Source organism: Triturus cristatus, chromosome 1_2 (assembly GCF_964204655.1).
Source record: "Triturus cristatus chromosome 1_2, aTriCri1.1, whole genome shotgun sequence".
NCBI classification, from domain to species: domain Eukaryota; kingdom Metazoa; phylum Chordata; class Amphibia; order Caudata; family Salamandridae; genus Triturus; species Triturus cristatus.
Genome location: NC_140580.1, coordinates 978957752 through 978978806, shown reverse-complemented (window position 1 = coordinate 978978806; position 21055 = coordinate 978957752). Strand labels below are relative to the sequence as shown.

The window sequence follows — 21055 nt, the reverse complement described above, 5'->3', positions numbered from 1 at the left end:
GTAACTGGCGGGGGAAGATTGATTCCACCCTTCTAGAGGGACTTATGTGAAACACCGGTACACCCGGTTCCAGCTTTCTCGACCTGGGCATCACAAAATGGATGCTGTCAGCCACAGACACAAGTCTGCCCTCCTGCTGCTGAGCCAAGCTCGAGCAGAGGAAGGCCTGACAATAGGTTTCCTGTCACAGGGAGGTGTGCCCACCTCCCAGACATGCTTTAGTGTATTGGGGCTGGGTGGGTGCACTCTGAGAATGCCAGAAAGTCTGCACTGGGGGCACATTTGGTGTCCCTGTGCATAGTCCAGCTCAAACCAGTTGCAGGAGCCATTTGCTCCTGCTCTGGTGCAAAACTGGACAAAGGACACAGGTGTAGCCACCCCTCTGTCCTGACCCTCCCCTTGGTGGGTCCTCAGAGTGATTCCAACCCCTTCTTTGGATATAAAGTAGGAAACTACAGGACTTTAGATTTTACCTGGACTAAACTCTGCAAGCAGAAACCAAGTTCTTCGATGGTCTACACTTCGCTGGATGACAGAAGAATCTCCCTTGGAGTAAAGGAGTTACTGCCCTGCAACAGCAGGCACCTTAACACATCCGACCGGTTTGCATCTCCTGAGCTCCTGAGGGCTCCGAAGATTTCTGCAACACAGGAGGTGGGTTCCCAAGCGTCTGAGGTTGGTCTGCTCTCTCAGCAATCCTGAGACCAGTATCCCTCGTGGGGACCGTGCAACCCGAACCCCTGTGCACCGTATACTTTTGCAGCAGCATATGCTTTTTGGCCACCCCTGAGGCTGTGCTTTGGGTATGTGTAGTCCTGACCCCGAGCAGTATTTCCACTGAAGATTTCCGGCCTCCACTCCACGAGTGCTCCGTGGGCTGGTACTTCATGATTCAGCTCGAGGTCCCTTCGGGATCCCTGGTCTGTTGGCCTGTGGGTCCTAGCGAGGGTCACTTTGAATTTCCTTGGGCTTCCCTGGTTGCTCCAGACGTGCCCTGACTCCCCATAGCTTGGAGAGTCCCCAGGACCTTGCTGGTCCTCACCGTATCTTGTTTCCTCTGCCCGTGTGGGTTGTTGTTGCCAAGGCTTGTTGGTGTTCAATCTGGACATTGACCCCCCAGCACTCGACATCCTTTGTGGGACAGCTCACCCCTGGACTTTAGTTTTTGTCGAAGTCTCCTGGTCCCCGTGGCTGCAGAGTGAAGCATCCTATCTTTACACTTGAAGCACTCGACATCGGTGGACATTCGTCTACCGAACCCCTGGTCACCCTGAAGTGACCCAGACTCTGTTCCCTTTGCTTCCAGGTTCTTTTTACCACGGATCCAGGCTTAGATTTCACTGGACACTTTTCATTTTCCCGGCAGCAGCATTTCCTCGTATCACGCCATTGAAAACAACGAGGGTTTCCGACACCACTTGACCCCTATGCACCCGGCTCCTCTGGGATAGGTAACGCGGGTACCTCGGTACTCACAAGGGTGTTGGCCATAGAACCTTCTATGTTCCAAAGGGTTTGCTTGAAGTCCTCTCTGAAGTGTCCTTACACTGTAATTTTCCAACCGCGACTGTCCCATAGGGTTGTACGGAGCTCGCGTCTGTGTTCCTACACTGCACCCGTCCTCCGTGGGCTCCCTGTATCACTACTTTGGGTGGTTCCTTGGGGTCTCAGTGAATCTACGTGCTCGGGGTACTGTGTCTAGTGAAGTCGTTGTTGTTCTACAATTTTTTTAGTATATGGTTCGGTCTCTCCCTGGAGCCCGCTGTTTATTGGGCTATTTACTGTCGTTTGATTAAGTATTGTGTGCCTTGTGCTCTAATCTCATAAAGAGGTTAGTAGAGAGGTGTTTAGTAATAAATACATATATTTTATATAACACTTGTGTGGTTCTCCTTTCATTTGGTCATTCAGGCGGTTCTGATCTGGTAAAACAAGCTGCTTTACATTCCTTCAAGACTTAGCCTGAAGGTTGCTCTCCACGGCTACCACTAGGATAGCTTTCTATAAAGTTTGTCTTTAACCTAATCATCAATAAGGGTTGTTTGGACTGGTATAGGGTGCCCACTTTAATTGGTGGACAGCATATACCAGGCCAAATTCTCACATGCGGATTATAAGCAGCGCATGAGAGGCTAGTTTTAACGTGTTTGTAGCGCGAGCTCTGCACCACGCTCAGATTGCTTTTAGACTCTGTAAAATCATAATTGTTTGCTTTTAAAAGATAATAGCTCGCTTTTAAAATTATAATTAGTTTGCTTACCTTACCTGGCACTTTGCACCTCGCACTTTTCTCCGGTCCCTGGTCCGACGCGGCTATTCTGGCCGTTTGAGCGGAGGGACACGGCTCCTCCCCCCCCCCCATGCTTGCCTCATTTTCGGTGACAGCACACTTAAGGGACATGTGTGCACAGACATGCAGTGGGTGTGCCAAAGGCAAGCCTATCTGCACCCGTCTGTGTCCAGCCCGCGGCCAGCGTAGCCATGCTGCCCCCCGCATTAACGGTAATACCATCTCGAGGACACGTGACTCCCTTTTGAATCTAAGGAAGATGGCGTGCCCAGATGGTCATGCTATCGACCTAGCAAATGCCATACTCCTGCAAAAAAAAAATTTTTGTCACAGGGCACACAGAGGGAATACGTGGAAACACCTGAGATACCCCACTAAACTCTGTGTTAATGAACCCAGGAGACAGAATAAGAGCCAGCCTTTATTAACTGCAGGTCTCTGCTCAAACATGCAGAAGATATATGGATATCTCTATTGAATAATGACTGGGATATGATGTTCCTGGCCGAAACCTGGCTAAAAGAGGATTCTAGACCGGCTCTAGCTCTAGCTATCCCGCCAGGTTTCAAAGTATGTTGCGCAAACAGATCGGGAAATAAGAGGGGTTGGGGTAGCCATCATAGTGATGGACTCTTGTGAGATCTCTTCTACAGAACTACAGAATTGGGGCTTGATTAAAGGATTACATTTTTGTATAAAGACTGGACCCACATCCTCTCTTGCTAGACCATTGATGTACAAACCCCCTAGCTGCCCTCTCAGCCTTACTATAGATCTTTGTAATTTCATTGCGCAGAAGTCACAACAATACACAAAAAACATGGTCCTAGGAGACTTTAATTTACATAGTTTGGACCCCACCTGTACTCATGCATCTCAGCTGATGATGTCACTCGAGGTAGAAAATCTCACTCAGCATGTAAGATCCCATGCCCACCGTGCTGGCAATATCTTAGATCTGGTGTTCTCTAACATCCCTTCCTTGGTCGTTGAGCCCCTGCAACAAATGGTATGGAGAGACCATTTCTTTGTCCCATTTTCATGTAGTAGAGAAATACCACAACTAGGTGGAAAAAAGGAACTGGAAGAAACTGACACCGGAATCCTTCGGCCCAGTACTGTTGGAAAGCCAACCCAACTCACAAGTGACCCCAACATTGATGCAAACGCCTTGACTAGGTGGATCTCTGCCGCCTTGAACAACCTAGCCCCAGTCAGGCTAGGCAGATCCCCCAGAAAATCTGTCAGCCCCCTGGTTCACGGAGGAACTCAGAGTGAAAAAAAGTAAATGTAAACAAAAAGAACGCCTCTGGCGTAAAATGACTTACAAGGAAGCTCTAAAAGAACTTCATAAAGCTATGAGGGTTGCTAGAAGAGACTACTCTGTGATTCGAATCAACACAGTGGAAAACTCCTGCAAATAAATTTTCAGGATAGTTGGCTCCTTTATTAAGGCAGTAGCACTTGAAAGTAAGATACCACTGTCACTTTGTGCAAAACTGTTGGACTTCTTTGAGGAAAAAATCCGTAACGCCTATGATGCCTTCATGACTAGAATGGAAACTACTGAATCTGAAGCTGCAGAAACCCACGATGGGGAGGTTTCCTTTTCAGAATTTACCTCCATCTCACTACAGGAATCCTTGGCAGAGATTCTAAAATGCAAATTGGGGTCCCCAGAAGATCCTTGCCCCTCTAAACTGTGGGGAGCACTCACCCACATTATTAATCCCACCCTGAACCACTTATGGAACAGCTCACTTACCACTGGCATCTTCCCAGAGTCGTGGAAACATGCCATGCTTCTACCTCCTTGAAGAAGCCCAAAGCTGATCCGGGCAAACTTAACAACCACCGCCCGATCTCTTGTCTCCCAGCACCTGCTAAGAGGCTGGAAAACTTGGTTCAACGACAACTTACCAATATTATTGACAGACGCAGCATTTTACATGAATCGCAGTTCGGATTTCGAGCAGGCTTTAGCACAGAGACCGCTCTGCTGGAGGTGGCAGAGTCTATAAGAATGGCGGTGAACAGTGGAGCCTCAGACATGCTAGTGCTACTGGACATGTCCGCCACCTTTGATACTGTGGACCACCCAATCCTACTGGCCAGGCTTAAATGTACGGGAGTGGAGGGGACAGCGCTTGTCTGGATAAAGTCCTATCTTAGTGACCGCACACAAAGGTTCACTCTTCACCCTTTTAAGTCAGAAGCCAAACCTCTACGGTGTGGGGTACCACAGGGATCGGCCTAGAGCCCTTTACTCTTCAACGTTTATCTGGCTCCACTCTTCTCGCTCATTGCGAAATGGGAAATAAAAACTATTTCTTATGCGGACGACACCCAGATGATATTCTCCTTCAAGGACCAATCCGCTAACTCATTCTCCAGATTTGGGGGATGTCTGAGGGACATATTCAGCTGGATGAATAACAATAAATTAAAGCGTAATGCAGAGAAAACTGAGGTCTTGTTTTTTGGCAAGGCACCCCAACCGGCGGCTGGACTGTGGTGGCCGGAGGAAATGAGTCTCCCCCTCCACCCCACGCCCCTCAACTACTGCGCAAAACCTGGGTGTGAAATGGGAATCCGACCTGACTTTCTCAACCCAAGTACCTTTTATTGCATCCTCATGCTTCGGCATAATGAGAAGTCTGAGAAACATTCTACACTTATTACCAGAGAGTTGCAGCATATCCGTTTTCCATGCAACTGTGACATCAAGGTTGGACTATGCGAATACTCTCTAACTGGGGCTGCTTGCGTACCTGATTAAGAAATTGCAGATGGTATAACATGCTGCGAGATCGATCAGAAGAGTACGTTTCAGACAACACATCTCTCCGCACATCAAACGGCTTCACTGGCTGCCGGTAGCAAAACGGATAGAATTCAAGGCCCTGATGGTAGCTTTCAGGGCTCTGAGAGGCATCTGTCCCAGCTACATAAGGACATTTTTTTCGCCCTAATCAACAAAACCCCTTTTTAAGATCGAACTCCCAGAATCTGCTGTGCGTACCTCGATTTGCAAAGTCATGCATTGGAGGTAGATCTTTTACGGTGGTGATGACCAGATTATGGAACTCCTTTCCGGATAGACTTCGCCTAATCCAAACTGAATTGGAGCTCAGGAAAGCGCTAAAGACCTGGCTATTCAGCCAATGCTAGACCCCCCTACTTCCTATCTCTCTTGCTTGACTGCATCAGCGCCGGGACACCTCTGTTTGTGGTAGCAGTTGCGCTTTATAAAGGTTTTATTATTATAAGTATGGTCACATCTAGGCAGAGGTAATTGTATTATTCATAATTGCCCCTTTGTGGAACCAATTGACAAGCCAGGCTGTGGAAATTGTTGACGTTTCGACCCGGCAAGGTGTGGGGGGATGAAGGCCAATCAAAGACTCAATCAGTGGGTCTTCATCAGGACTGGAAACCTGGACACTCATCCGATTTGAAGACTACTGAATTGTTCATGCAATAGACTGGGGTGGCTGGCTCCTGTCCTGTAGTGGAATTAATTCTTAGGGCAAATTGAAACTGTCAGCCTTGAATTGAAAATGATATATAGGAGTCTGTAGATATCCTTATTCGAGCCAAAGCGCTGCAAATGAATTTCTGTCAAAGTGTAAAGGGAGGCCTCTTATTTAATCTGGTTCTCCTTGTGTGATGAAGAATCAACACAGACTGCTACCCTTCATTTCTCTATGTTTTGAAACCCTTAAAAAATGTTGATTAGTTTGAAATATATTGCGTCTTAAGTACCCCTAACAATCCGCACTCCTCTCTCTTTCCACTGTCCCCCCCTCTCGTGTCCTGCTTCACATATAATTTGTTTTAACAAGATTTACCAGCATGATTGTTAGGAAATCTGAAGCGCACCCCCCCAATCATATTGCCCAAGCTACGCCCCTGCATTGGACAGTAATGTATCCTCCACTCACAGGCGCATATTCATCCACATATGCATTTAGCATGCACACACTGTGCCCTTCATGTATTGTACCACTCACAAGTATACATACAACCAGTACATGCATTTATCCCCCAGACACTGCATAGCACTACATGCTTCAGATACTGGACCACTCCTAGGCACATGTACCTCCGGCACGTGCATGCACTATGTACACACTGCTCAGTCCTGCAGTATGTCTGCATGTCACCCTCCCCAGGTACACTTACACCCCGCCCGGGTAGTCCACTTTTCGCAGCACTTCACACTATCCTGTTGGAGGCCAAGGGTGAATTAAAAACAAAGCAGCAGAACCTTTAAAAAGTGAGTGAGCCTGTAGGCAAACCAGACCGCAGTCCGTGGGACAGGCCTTTGTCATGGCGCACATGCCTGATCCGTGTTTGCCTATGACAACAAAAAACAAAAATCGGCATTAGGGATCCAGACATCAGTACAGTTAGGCACTCAGGGCAGGGGTGCATGTCCATTACCATGAAGAGGACATTTCCGTCCCAATGGTACAATTAACCAATTTAAGCTGATTATTTTTCATTCTCCTATTATGTGTGCGTTCCTTTTCTTGATAATACCAACAGAACCATAATTACTTAAGATCCACTTTGACTAGTTTTTGTTACGTGCGTGGGAGGCCAGAATAGTTTATATCTGGGTTGTATAAAGAAGGCTGATGCATTGTTACTAAAAATGACATATGGATTTCTCTGCATTCTGGTTCTGCAAATCTTCTTTAGGATTCTATGTAACTGGACCATTTACCCTCTTCAGCACTGATCAATGATGGCATACAGCCATTTAATAATTTGTAAAGTCAGGAAGTCAAATGATCCATAGATAATAACTTTCAGAAAAGGGCAATAACATCTGGGGTATCTTGTATAAGATTTTGTTTATAAAGAGATACTCTTAATTTTGGAAATTAATACAGCTTCGTGTTGAGTAAGCCATATCAAACTTGTATCTGATAAAAAGTTAGGATACCATTTTTCCATCAGGTTCAAAGATTAGACCTGTTTTTAACCCATTGTTCCAAATAAAACGGTTTATCATTAACCATAATAAGTTTATTCTTCAAGATAGGGAAGTAAAAAGAATCATTTGCTCTAATTTTAGGTTTATTAGCTACAGATTTGAGAAGTAAGGCTGCAACCTGAATAATGAATTGGAATCAATCATTGAATTTCCTGGAATCAACAATGATAAGAAGGAATCAGACTGTGATTGCTGAACTTTAGAATCAATTGAACCTGGAACCATCACACAGTCTTTGCCAAGAGAAAGGCTTTTTGATAACGCTTGACATCTGTCTGGAAAACATCATCCTAATCGTTGTACACCCTCAATTTAAAATTGTGAATTATACTCTTTTTTTATTTTTATTTTTTTATTTTTTTATGCCACGGGAATGTTGCGATAATATGATCCACTTCTTTCTAAAATGATGATGATGTGAAAGAAATTGGGACAATGGAAAGCCTATAATTTATTATACAAGTTAAAATAATTTTCACTTCTTCTATTCTACTATAACAACTTATATATTTGGGTTACCATTTGTTACTGTAACTTCAGCATTTTTTTGTAGCATCTTATTTATTCAATGTTATTGTCTCCTTCAAGTTACTGTAACACTTTTTAACCAAGGTATTTTAAAGGTTGTGTGTTCCATTCAGTTCCTATCACACCACCATTGTCTTAGTGCATGAATGATTCAATAACATGCATTCTGATTTAGATTTATTTAGCACGTAAATGGAAACAGATGTATATTATTGTATACATTGCAGTACTGTGGGACAGAGGATTCAACATCAGACCTTAACAGAAAAGCGTCATCAGTATTGTGTGCAAATGTATAACACCCTGACCCAGTCATAATGCCTTCAGACTCTATTTATTTCCTTGGAGTACACAGCAAAGATTATATTGCTATGGCAAATAAAAGTGGTGACATGAGACACCCTTGCTTAGCCCCTTGCTGTAGGTTTGGCATCTGAAATGGGTCCAGTTTGGTCTTATCACCCCCCTCGATTACTGATACTATGTCATAATCGTGTCCACAAAGGTTTTTCACATCAATGATTTGAGAAGGATCGATATAAGGAACCCCCAATACTCCTTGTCAAAAGTGACTGATTGCATGTCCTGGTTTTCACAGTTTATAATCCGACCATCAATATATTAGTTGTGGGATTGTAAAAAAAAAGTAAGATCTTGATTTGTAGGCTGTTATAATCTCATGGGTCAAAGACACAAAAATCCCAATGAAAACCTCTCTTATGGTGGCTTTCGTCGCATCCCTCATTTTACTTACATCGGTGATGGAGTCTTCATTTTCTTGAATATAGAGACTAACAGACTCACATAAGGCCTCTAGATGTACTGGATTATGCAGAATCTCAACATTCAATCTCCACAATTTGTCTCCTACTACACTGGTCGAAAGATTGATTCCCAAACAGTCATATGTGATCAGATATGCACATAACTTCTGTCTTGGATTCATCCATTTATTGTAACATGTTTAGGGTTACGAGTAAATGCTGCATCAAAGAAAATATGATGGGTGTGGGATGGAAAATAAAGTAAACTCTAAATCCATGGGCTGTTGTAACTTCCATGTTTAAATTGTTACACAAATTGATTAAATGTTTTAGCTAGAAGGATGGGGGGCTTCTTTTGCATTCACTGGATATCATCTAGAACTAACCTGAAATCACCACCCACTATTCCACTATTAAGTTACAAGGTTTGGAATGGAAGAAGTTTATTTTGAATATTTGTCCAGAGGTCAGGGGAATCCACTCTAGGTCCAAATGTGTCAGAGATAACCATCTTAATGCCATCAATGAGTGTGACCCACACCTACCTGACTTCCTTATCATTGCAGAATCTCTGATTTTAAGATTGACTTTCTTTACAACCAGAATTATCACCCAATTATTTTTGTCAACCGCTTCTGAAAACAATTTTGTCCTGCTGCTCCCATGTGATCTGCATCACCTCCCTTGAGTTTAATTCGAGTTTATTTTTTATTGTAATCCATCTGCCCCCATTTTTCTGCATTTAAAAGGATGATTGATACCTTTTAGTACTCAGACAGAATATTTAGTTTACCCATTGGAACTGTGCAGCAACCATATGACTCTAATCACCTTGGACTTTGAAAATGCTTAGATCCACACATGCCAACTCATCCAGGACAATGTCGAAACCCTCGTGATTTCTCTGGAAGTGAGTTGACTCATTCTCATTATGTATTGTGAAGCCAGAAGTGAGGAAAAGGGGAAAAATGAAAACGAAATATTGGCGAAAAGGATTATGTGGAAGTTATAATAGCCTATACTATGTTAGACTTCTGGAACACTAGACACGGAATGAGATAAGCCCTCAACTACTCCCTCACCCAATGAAATATTAACGATTGAACCCAGCAGCAGTAGTTAAAGAAACACATTTCATTACAATATCTTTCTCGCTCACCATGTCATGACCACTGTGATGGCCACTCTGCATGTTCAAGCAATGTTTAATGTGGAGTTCTCATTATATGTCAGGTTTCTATCTCTTAAGTTTAAACACTACAGATTTCGAAACTATGTATACTCCTATGGAATAGAGAAGAACTTGCATTGCTGTGTAATCCTTTTGTGCCAACCATCTTAATAACAAGTATTAGGTTCGGTTTGAAATTGTCTATCCGTCACCATAGCTTTTCCACCAACTCTTCCTTTGCATGAGTAAATCTCCAGCAGTAGTATCTCATCAGGATCTCTTCCCTTTTAGTCATCCATACATTTCACTTTGACAATAATTGTCTAGATGGATCTCAGAGCCCAAGCATCTTAAAGTATGTAATGCTCGATGATGGGTAATTCTCCGTGTCAATGGACCTACAAAAATGAAATTTATATTAATGTTGTGCTTGTTTACTCTTACACCTTGAAATGTCTCTGTAATGTGCGCCGTCTGAAGTCTTGAGCAAAAAATATTTTGTGGCCTTATCGTTTGTAGTGTGAATTCAATTTAGCCCATTATGGAATCTTCATTTCATGTGAAGATGTCAAGAGGACAGAAGTCCATTGCCCTGAGATGCACATTGTTTTTAAACTTAACTCTGTGTGCCCTCCTAATTTCAAACTCTTTTGTGAACCAAAAGCAGTGATTGTAGGTAACAATGTTTATGAGAATTGCTGTCCTTTTCTGAGTCTTCAAACTTCAGGCATTTCTTCTTCTGCATCTGTTTTCTAAATCAGTGAGATATGTTTCTTGAGGTTTGACTTTTGGTACAGACCCCCCCTATAAACAGTCCTGTTTTTGAGACATATCTTCCAACAAGAAAAGCCAACCCTGGTTTCGAACTCCCTTATCCCGTGGGTCTTTTTACTCCTGTCCTTCCTCAGGTACATTAGGTCTGTGCTTGTATTTGTGCATTGGCTCAAACATGTCATGGCATTGAGTTTTTTCATAGCCATTAAAAGATTTAGTGGTGGGTCGTGGTTTTCCCTGATTGATGAAAGTAGATACTAAGCTTTTATTCTGAGATTTGTAAGATTTATTTCCGGCTATGATTTTAGGATGATTTCTCTCTACGCTAAGGAATGTAAATTGAGGAGCCGCTGAATCAAAAGAGAGACTTGCAGTAGACTGCCACATTAATACAGAAAGAGATATTGCAAAACCTGCATTGCATTGCACTGCATGGGTTATTAGACTTTACTGCATTGCTCAGTTTACTGACGTATTTAGTAAAACCTTCTGCTGAGCTTCCAATCTTGTTTGTTGCCGCCACCTGCTCAAGTGCATCTGAATGTTGTCGGACCTGCTGTGCGCTCCACTTCTAAATTCCAATGCAACTGCATCACTTTCTGGCGCGCCCTGGTCTCTTAGTGTTTTGAGGGCCAACAGAAGTCAGCGCTTCCCTCTCAGAGACGTTCACTGGCACATAGTCAAGCTCTGTCGCATTAGACTGCCATTTCACCTCTGGGTCAGGTGGAGAGGAATCAAAAGGCTGCCAACAAACTTCCCCACTCCACACTCAATGCCCACTCCATACTCTATGCTCCCTTCCTGCTCTCATTGAGAAAAAAACTAAAAACCTGCTTGTTAAAAAAAGTTCTTCTCTACTCTATGTGAGTAGCCATGAGCTTTAAAAATACCCATTTTCATTTCATTTCTGCGATGTCTTTTATTATAAGCACCTAAAAGTAATAATAAAACAGTGTGAGCTATACACATATATATTCCAAAACTCCTCGTACTTCCTTTCGGCGAACAGAGAGAGACGGACCCAAACAGGTAAGGCAGTTGATGTAGTTTATTAACTCCCTCTGCGACGCGTTTCGAGCACCCTGTGCCCTTGATCACACGAGAAAGCAAATGTCTGCCAATGTTTTCAAATGCTAGGTGTCCACCCATTGGTCAATCACATTTTCATAGACGTAGAAGAATTCTTTGAAGAACAACCGGTATCTTTGTTTTGTACCTTATGGACATACATCACGTTTCTGGAAACACGTAGAGCTGCAAATATATTGCCTATTTTGGTCTGCGTAATGCTTTAAAAATAGAGAGACATTTGAAAATAACAAAAAATACCTATGTATATATATTGTTTTGAATATATATATATATATATATATATATATATATATATATATATATATATATATTCTACTGGTGGTTGCCAGTAGATAGTTCTAGTTAGGACCGAGTTCCCATAGGAAATCAGAAAATTGTATTTTGAATTACTTTGGCGCCGGTTGACTTATCTTCGTGAAATTTTCAAAACTAATGGGGTGCTCCGCTCAGCTCCTACCCTGAAAGTCTCGGGGTGATTCGTCAAGCGGGGGCTGAGAAGAAAGGGGGGTCCCAAAACACATTTTCCCCATGCATTTTCCCATAGGACCTTTAGTCGAAGGTACAGCCCGAACGGCTGAACAGAATTACTTGAAATTTGGCAAAGAGGTAGTCCTGAGGTCAGGCATGTGCCTTTTGCATATATGGTGTCAATCTGTTCAGTAGTTCCTGAGAAAATTGCAGTTAAAAGTACACAAATATCTATATGCGCGCACCGTGCGCGCACCAAATGTCCGCGAGCGTAATTCTGATTGGTGGTTAGATGTCAGTCAACATTCCAATCGGTCGAAATCAGGAAGTGTCGGATGGCATTTTGTGTGTGACAGTGAAAAAGAAAGGTCGAGAACGTGAAAAGGGGGCAGGGTAGAGAGTTCCTGACCCCCTAGCCTTTGTCAGGGGGTCCCTGAAGGACCCCGAAGGGTGAATTTAAAAAAAAAAAAAAAAATTTAAAAAAATCGCGGGGTGCGCGCACGGTGCGCACACGGTGCACGCACCGTGAAAAACCCTTAAAAAAACCAAAAAAACATTTTAAACTGTTCTATAAGTTTATAGAAGATATTAACTATCCAAATTAAAAAAAAAAGAGCTTAGCCATTCCATATTACAGGATACAGTCAATCTATAACTATATACATAGGTAGTTTATTGTAAAATAAATATAATCATACATACATAAATTAGCATTTAAAAAACCTTACAAATTCTCTAAAAAAAAAAACATAGGTTTCACACACGTTATACTTAGAAATTAGCATTTAAAAAACCTTGCAAATTCACTTAAAAAACCATAGGTTTCACACACGTTATAGTTAGGAATTGGCATTTAAAAAACCTTGCAAATTCACTGAAAAAACATAGGTTTCACACATGTTATAGTTAGCTGGACATTTCACTCGTAAAAAACCATTGAAATTCCCCCTTTATAGTTAGTCCTGCTAACTATAACTTGCGCGACCGCAATCCACTGCTGATGACGTCACATATTACATCACTGTATTCACTAAAATACTGTCAATAAGTCAGTTATACAATTAATTTTACAAAAAAAACCCATTTAGACACTTATTTACCCATTTATTCTTCCATTAACCTTTAGATATACATATATAAAAAATATTTATTTTTCAGAAAGACACATTCACTGGATGATGTCATCAGTGATGTCATTTGAGATGTCATCAGCGATATCATGAGTGGTGTAATATATATATATATTTTATAAAGTTGCTACTTCCTGCGCTTCAAGTTTCTCCCACTTTCTTATCTTCTTTTGAATTTTAAGTTGGGGAAATAGGGCTACACCCATCAATCCTTTCTCTAGCTCAGTTCCACTTTGTATTTCGAAGCACCTTTCCTGTAGTGTATCCCTGCATTTTGCCAGCTCCTTTTGCCCCAACCACTTCTCATTTCTTCCCCAGATTAGTTCTTGCAGAAGTAGGTGGGAAAGTTACCCTTTACCATGGTGCTCACTTACCTGTTGCCCCATCCATATGTTACTGCACCATGTGTATGCTTTTGGCAACATTTAAATTTTCTTTCATAGTCTCACTGGTTTTGCATTTTTACTTGTCATTGTTCTCACTTTCCCAGGGTGGGGACTAGCAGAAAGTTGAGCATCCAGGTGACGTTTCACATCCAGTTTCTATCACTGGGCAGTAAACATTTAAAAACAGTAAAGTCTTGCAAAAGTGAAGCCGTAGAATGCAGATTTTCACCAGAAGCCAGAGGTTCAACAGAGGTCTGAGGGACAAGGCAGTTAGAAAGAGGAATGACGAAACCCAAGACCCTAGTCCCTGCGCAACAACCCCTGTCCGCCAGGACTTGGTGTTTTGGAGTGAACCCCAATGTCAAGCCTGCCTTTACATGAGTTTAAGTGTATTTTAGATATTTATTTTTACTATGGCTTGGTTGGGAATTTTGAATTAAAATTATGTCTGGCTGTAAACCTGTTTTTATGTAGGACCTGGGACACAGAGAAGCAGCAGCGTACAGCAGAGAGCCAAAGATGGAGACATGCCTTGTTCTTCAGCACTCCGCTCCCCGCCAAGAAACAGACCTCTCCAGCAGAGAGCCGAGCATGGAGACATCCCTTGCACTTCAGAGCTCCACTCAAGAAGAGACACCCTCCAGCCGAGAAGTTCTCAAGGAGGACAAACGTGTTGCGTTTCCGAGTGCCAACAGCAAGGTTGGTCATCCTGAGATGGTGAGAATGTCTGTGTGCAATGGGACTACCTCCAAAAGACCACGACAAAGATGGTAGATTCTCGAGGCGGGAGGGGATATGATCATCAGTAAAATATTACAATGATTGGAACCTCCTCATCTCTATGTCCTCATTCACAACTAGGTTGTGTTATCTTGCTTGTCACAATCAACCACATTCCCATTTATGGGAGGAGAGAACAGCTGTATTAGGAAGAAGGAACATTCATAAATAAGTGTGGGTAAGTGAATCGAGTACTGAGAGAAAATGTGGTAAATACGGAAGACCAGTGAATCGGAGTTTATTGTATTGCTTTATCGGAGGCAAGTCATTTGTGCAGCTAGCACAGTATTTTATCACAGAAAAAACAGGTGCATTGTGGAAGGACGATATATACTATGCTGGTTACAAATCGCATACTCTCTGATTCGGTAAATCAGAGGAATTTCGACCCATTAAACGCTTTTTAAAATTAACTAATTTTACGATTCAGGAAACTTTTAAAAATATGGTTACTGATTCAGTATTTGGGAGTGGCATATTTTGAGTATCTCTTCAAAATACTGAATCAGAAACCTATGAATCATTTGTTTGCAACACCAAATTCTGGTCGCAAACCATTGAAAAGTTACCCACCTCCTAGGTTGGGATTGAAAAACGAAACTGGTCCTCTTGGATCTCCTTTCCCGCCTTGAACTGAGGTAGTAGTAGCTTCAGGGTAAGTAGGCAGTGGTCCAAGGGACGAGCCCCTTTGGAATTACTTTCCTTTGGTGAATTGAGGTAGTAGCTTCAGGGTAAGTAGGCAAAGGTCCAAGGGACGAGCCCCTTTGGATTTCCTTTCCTTTGGTGAATTGAGGTAGTAGCTTCAGGGTAAGTAGGCAGTGGTCCTGGGGACCAATACCAACACTCAATTACATTTTTCAAAACTGAAAACATTGTTTTGAAAGCATCACGGTTTCCTTTTAGGAATTCGGGCTACTAGAATTTTTTTTCCAGTTTATGAAGACTTAGTGGTCTATTGTCCCTTGCAGGCCACCATCCTTGTCTTTCCAGCCAGTCGGAGTGAATCACAATCTTCGTTCTGCCTAATGAATATTCATTAGGCAGGTAGTTCGGATCCCCCCTCTGAATCATTATTTTATCAATAAAACCTATTAATACATAGATGGAGCCGAGAAACAATTTAGTGATTGCAAAAACTCGGCAGTGAGATTGCGCCCACTTTTTGCGACCACCGTTTTAGTATGTGTGTAACATTTGAAGGGTGTGTTGGATGCCGAGAAGAAGGTGCCGGGTTTATCTGGTAGTAAGCAGAAAGTGGGTGAAATAGATGACACTTGTATCACAGAAAACACATAGGTAGGTTTGGGAAGGAGAGAGCAGGTTATTTGAGGAGGAAATAGTAGTTATCTTTAGGTATGATGAGCCGGAGAAAGCAGATGCAATGGCAACGGTGTGTACTTTATGGAAAGCTGTGTCTGTGCAGAGAGTGCTTGTAAGTACATGTGCATCAGGAAGAAAGACTGCACATTTTGGTGGGGGGAGTGGGTTGATGTTTTTAATATTGGAACGTGTTTATTGGGTAACTGGTGTTGTGGGAAGGAATGAGCAGGTGTATTCGGTGAAGGACACAAATATTTTGGTGGAGAAGGGGGGCGCATGGTCGGAGGACATGCATGTGTAGTCCTAGATTGTAGATGTGTTGAGGCAGCGAGGGCTGGTATAGTGCAAAGGAGAGGGTCATGTATAGAGGAGGAAAGACAGGTATATCGAGGATGATAGTGCCATTGGATCATTAGCGAGAGGGCAGGCACATTGGGAGTAGATTTCCTGTTAAGTAGGGACCTGTTGTATCAAGATGGAGGGTGTAGGTGCATAGAGCTGCTCTCCCCCCCCCCCCTATCTACATTCAGAACCTAACCTCCTCTCCTTCCATAAACTTTGGAAAACTTGTATTTTTTGAAAACCCCAGCTACTAAGCTGTTGTGATCTGTCCGGTATCTCTGCTAGAGCTGGGACGCCTTTGGGTAGCCATGCGCTCTACAAATACTCTTAACAATAACGACAATAGAGTAAGATAGGGTAGATTGATAGAGGTATTGGAGACAGGAGTGTTTCCTGTGTGTTTGGGAAAGAACAGGTTTTGAGGTGCAGAAGATGTGGCATGTTGAGAAGGTGGGCTGGGTAGGTGCAATGGGGAAGCGTTGGTGGGTCTACTGGGGAAAGAACAGCGGATGTAATGTAGCTGATAAAGTAAATGTATCAAGAGTGGAAGGCAGATTATTGAGGCATAGCTGATTGCAGAGCAGCTGTACCATGGATAAGAGAATCGGTGTATTGACAAGCAAAGTGTACAGAGAGAAAGAGGGCTTCTGTTTTTGAGGAGAAGAGGACATGAGGAATAAAGAAATGTAGTCTTGTTTACAGAGGAGAAGGCAGGCACGGCCGTCACAAGGGAAGGACAATGGGAGCATAATGCCCCGGCACTGTGCTTCATATGGACCAACATTATATTGTAGGGGAGTACTACATGAGACGTGAGTTGTGGTGCGGAAGATTCCTATTGTGTTGACTAATGCTGTTTTCATGTGTTTTTGCCTGACAGGAAGCAGATTTCTTGCATGAAGGAGCTTCATCAGATGCACTAAGTACAATAGTTTTGAATGTGCACTGCAGCTGCAGAGTTACCCTCCGAGTGAGGCCAAACACAACCCTACCAGACTTGCAATTTCTGCTGAAAGAGAAGTTAAGAAGCCCGGCAGAGAACACGACCATGGAGCTCAGGTCAGTCCACACTACATCTTGCCCTCCCTCATTTCTACTTTCACTGTTGATTTGCTCACCACTTCATGTTTCTTCATCTTGTCTGCAGTCTCTCATTACTCTCTCTTGTCATCTCTCCTTATCGATCACTTCCTTGTTTCTCTCTTGGTTCCCCGGTCTAGTAGTTAGTGCTTAGCAGACTAACAAATGTCATTTCTTTAGTAGTCTACCCATCTTGCTACCTGGTGACCTCCATGATGAGTCCTTAATTGGAACTAAGGAGCCACTGACACCTCAATCAATCACATTTAATTTAATGTTATTCGTGTGATTTGTTCATAAATATGCCCCACTTAGATCCTTTAGATTACAGCTGTCTTCAACTTGATCAAGGCACAAGTCAGCAAGCATGGACATAAAAGCTCATTTTGGCCAAGTAAAAGGAATGTGACTGTCTGCATCCCCATCTAGGTGGACAGTTCTACTGTTTTTCCCTAGGATGCCGTTCCTGTCTTAGACAGCTTTTAAAGACCACTACTTGTGTTAATTCAACGGAAAACATTGCATTGTTTTCTCCCAGGACCATACCCACCAATGAAGCCAGGAAAATATGATTCAATTAGATTAGTTTACAAACCGAAGTTAACCTTCTGCTCGATACAGTAATGCAGTTTCATAGCTGACACCTCCCAATGTCATGGGGGTCACATTCAGCCAGTCCTGACTGTCTATCCAACACCATTTTGGATGCTGTGACTTGCAGTTTCCTTTTCTTATTATATGAATGGGTCTTTACAGTCAACCTTGCAGAATGACCAACAGTACAGGTAGTAACTATGTCACTTTGATCTCAATGGCATTTAAGACAAACCTCCTTCACAACAAGTAGGAACAAAGTAATGGAAGGGATGCTTGAATTAATCTCCACCACTCGGAATGAATCGGGCCACATTCCGGTCCATCATTTTTTACACGCTCTGCCTTGTTTTGACAGTCTGATTCTGACAGTTTGATCTGTTTATTTGATGATTGTAGGGCATTGAGCCCCATGGCAGGATTCCCCTATTTTGCTTGAGGGGGACTTAGATTGTGTTTTTAATGAATTATTTTATCTGTTGTTTTTAGACTTGTTTTATTGAGATGCTCATGAGATGTTTTTAATAATGTCTTTTATGTTGTTAATGTGCTTTTGTGGCTGTGTGTTACTGCCGAAATAAATCCTCTGTCTGTCTACATACTCTGCAACTCTACACAGACACCAGTCTTAAGCAAATCAGTCTTTGTCTTTTTCTAGTAGTAGCAGTCCAGCCCATACTGCTAGGGGTCCCCACTATCGGTATGCAGAATCACCGCTGACCAGTTTTAGATTACGTACATATCACTACATATGTATATGTCAAAGTCTGTATAACACATGCTTTGAATCTATTGAGAGCCTACTACGATTTGTAGAAGTGAATTCAGGAAACATGTAATCATATTGGGCTGGTACAGTTACAGGGATCCAGACAGCCAAGAGTTAACTCCCGTGTCAGGAAATGAAGACCTTGAGAAGTTGTGGGAACAGGCAGTAGATGGGACAGCATCCCTCTGGTGTAAGGTAAGAGCATTATTTCCTACATGGTAATTGTTGTTTACAACACTCTCTAGCCTATAGACCTTCATTGCTTCAATCCACTAGATGCATTGGGTGATATTAATAACCTGTTTTATGTAGGGTTTAATGCCACAATTTTACTATTCGCATGCACTATAAATAAGAGGTGTCACTATTACCAAATGTAACTGCATCAAATTTAGAAGGGTGAAAGAAAGAGTTGTTACTGATGTGATGTTAGCCTGACCTGCAAATCTCTTCAGAAGGATGCAGCCAGTGTGTAGCTCGCTGAACCATCATACTGGCAAATGAGATATACAGGAATATGTGTGTCAGCGGATCGCCTGTACTGTAAGATGTGTCTGAGAGAATGTAGTAGAACTGACAGCCCTGTTAGGGGCATGGACAATGTGTGTGAGAGAAGCAAACTTCAGTGAGTGGTTGTGACTCTACCAAACAGGAGCCGATACAACCAAGTCCTTAGATGGACTAGCCGGTTGTATGTGTTCCTGACGAAAACAAAATCTAAAGAGGATGATTCTAATAAAATGTTTTCGTCCAACCTTTCTTGACAATTCTTTTGAAGAATGACTTGATCATGTTGACGAAACAAACCTGGTGAAAGCCATTCTTGCAGAAATATTTGTTTTTTCAGGATAGTTCTTTGTATCTTTTTAGAAGTGTACTCTTCTTCGTATCCCCTTGAATCTTTTTCCTTTTTTTAAAAGCATCTTCGTTTTTTTCTAATGTACCGGGCCATGGTAGAGATAAAAGAAAGACTATGTGGAAGCTTTTTTGACTGAAAATTTAACTTTTCCGTGAAAACATTTCTGTACAAATGGTATGTCATCATCTTGACATTCCTCCAAAATAAAGTTTTGTCGCCTGATTTCGTCAGACTGACTTTCTTCAATTTGGAACTTCTTCATAATGACGGAAGGATGGACTGCCATTGCAGGACATGCAGAGATCCCACACTTAGCTAGGGAATATGTGGCTGCTTGCAGGGTTTAACACAAAGAGAGATCCTTGCCCCACCGAGCCCTAAGCGAGCGATACACAATTTGCTTACCGACACAGACATCATTTGTTGCTGTAGGGAAATAATGTTCTTGGTTACTGTGCCAGCGCCTAGAATAGTTGACATATTTTATGAGGTTCTCTTCAGAGCTCCACTTAAAAAAAACACAATTTCTTTCTTGATCTTTTAGTCCAAACGTTCGAAAAACCATTCATTAAATCGACTAATGTGGTCACATTTAAAAACCATTTCTTGGAGTGGAACCATCCAAGCCTTCCTTGAGAGAAAGGTGTTCATTCCATGCTTTATGCTTGTTTTAACTGGGGCTTTGTTTTGCTATTAATGCACCGTATTAAACACTCTCTAAAAAAAAAAATGAATTTTAGTAGGATTAAATATGCTTATACGGGCTTCAGAAGATTCTGTGACAGACCTTTGCCCTAGAAATGCAGTGTGATCACAAGAGTTGTCATATGAACCTCACCCTGGAACTGCCTCACCCTTCAAAGAAACCAATCGTGTGGTTCTAGGTGCTTCCTCTACTGTTCTCCATTTGGGCCAGGATAGTTGTTTGTTTTCTCTAGTCGTATTTCTGATTTATTGCAGTTTAGTAACTTCTCATGTAATGCTTAACTCCCTATTTGCAGTATATTGTCTCCATTTAGCAGAGGTGGACTATCTCAAGTATGGAAATGGTGGTGAGCCTTTCGTCAAAAAGAAATCTTCTGAATTGCGTTATTTTCTGTTTTTCAGCAAAAGTCATTGGATGCCAGTCCCTTAGGTGGCAGGTCCATTCTCTACCAGATGGTGGCGCTGCACACGTACCCAGCAGAGGGCCCTGAAGACCTCCAGTTTGAAAAGGGAGATGTGCTGGATATTCTGTCAGAAGGTGAGATATTTTACCTCAGCAGTCGCTTACAGATTCCTGCCAGGTAGAGACTTGTAGTAAATGAAGATGCAGGGTAGCCAGCTGTATAGGTGAAACAGGATAATGTTTATTCACAAGGTAGGAGTCTCAGGTTACAGGTAAAGATGGTAGTAAGGAAGCCCCACTGCTCAGCCCACTCACGCCAACTGAAAGTCACTCAACCAGGCACACATCAGCATTCTAATTACACCACAGTCACTCTGGCTCAGCAGCAGGGGACATAACACTAAGGGGAGAATGCATGGCATCAAAATGAAGATGCCACAAGACTCTACACTGATGTGCCTAGGAGAACCGTGCGTGTGTAAAGTGAAGGGTGATTCTGCGTATGCCGCTGGGAATATTTGAGTATGTGGCAATACACACATGTTGTTCTGTAACATCCACATAGGCCTATCGACCTCCGATTCAGCTGCCAGGC

General features: G+C 42.5%; 1 protein-coding gene across 4 annotated transcripts in view; it reads left to right on the top strand.

The window, feature by feature from the left end:
- Positions 1–21055, top strand: part of NOXA1 (NADPH oxidase activator 1) — a 119700-nt gene that overhangs the window by 76122 nt on the left and 22523 nt on the right. For 2 of the 4 annotated variants that reach the window (XR_014962949.1, XM_085610748.1), the window contains exons 12-15: positions 14083–14307; positions 16931–17109; positions 18583–18688; positions 20460–20595. Coding sequence is in view for 2 of the 4 variants with exons in the window: in XM_085610748.1 (XP_085466874.1) it covers positions 14083–14307; positions 16931–17109; positions 18583–18688; positions 20460–20595 (646 nt within the window). In the remaining 2 variants the exon portion in view is untranslated. Of the gene's footprint in view, positions 1–14082; positions 14326–16930; positions 17110–18582; positions 18689–20459; positions 20596–21055 lie in introns of all 4 variants that reach the window. The other 2 variants (XR_014962948.1, XM_085610731.1) reach the window with 1 other exon arrangement.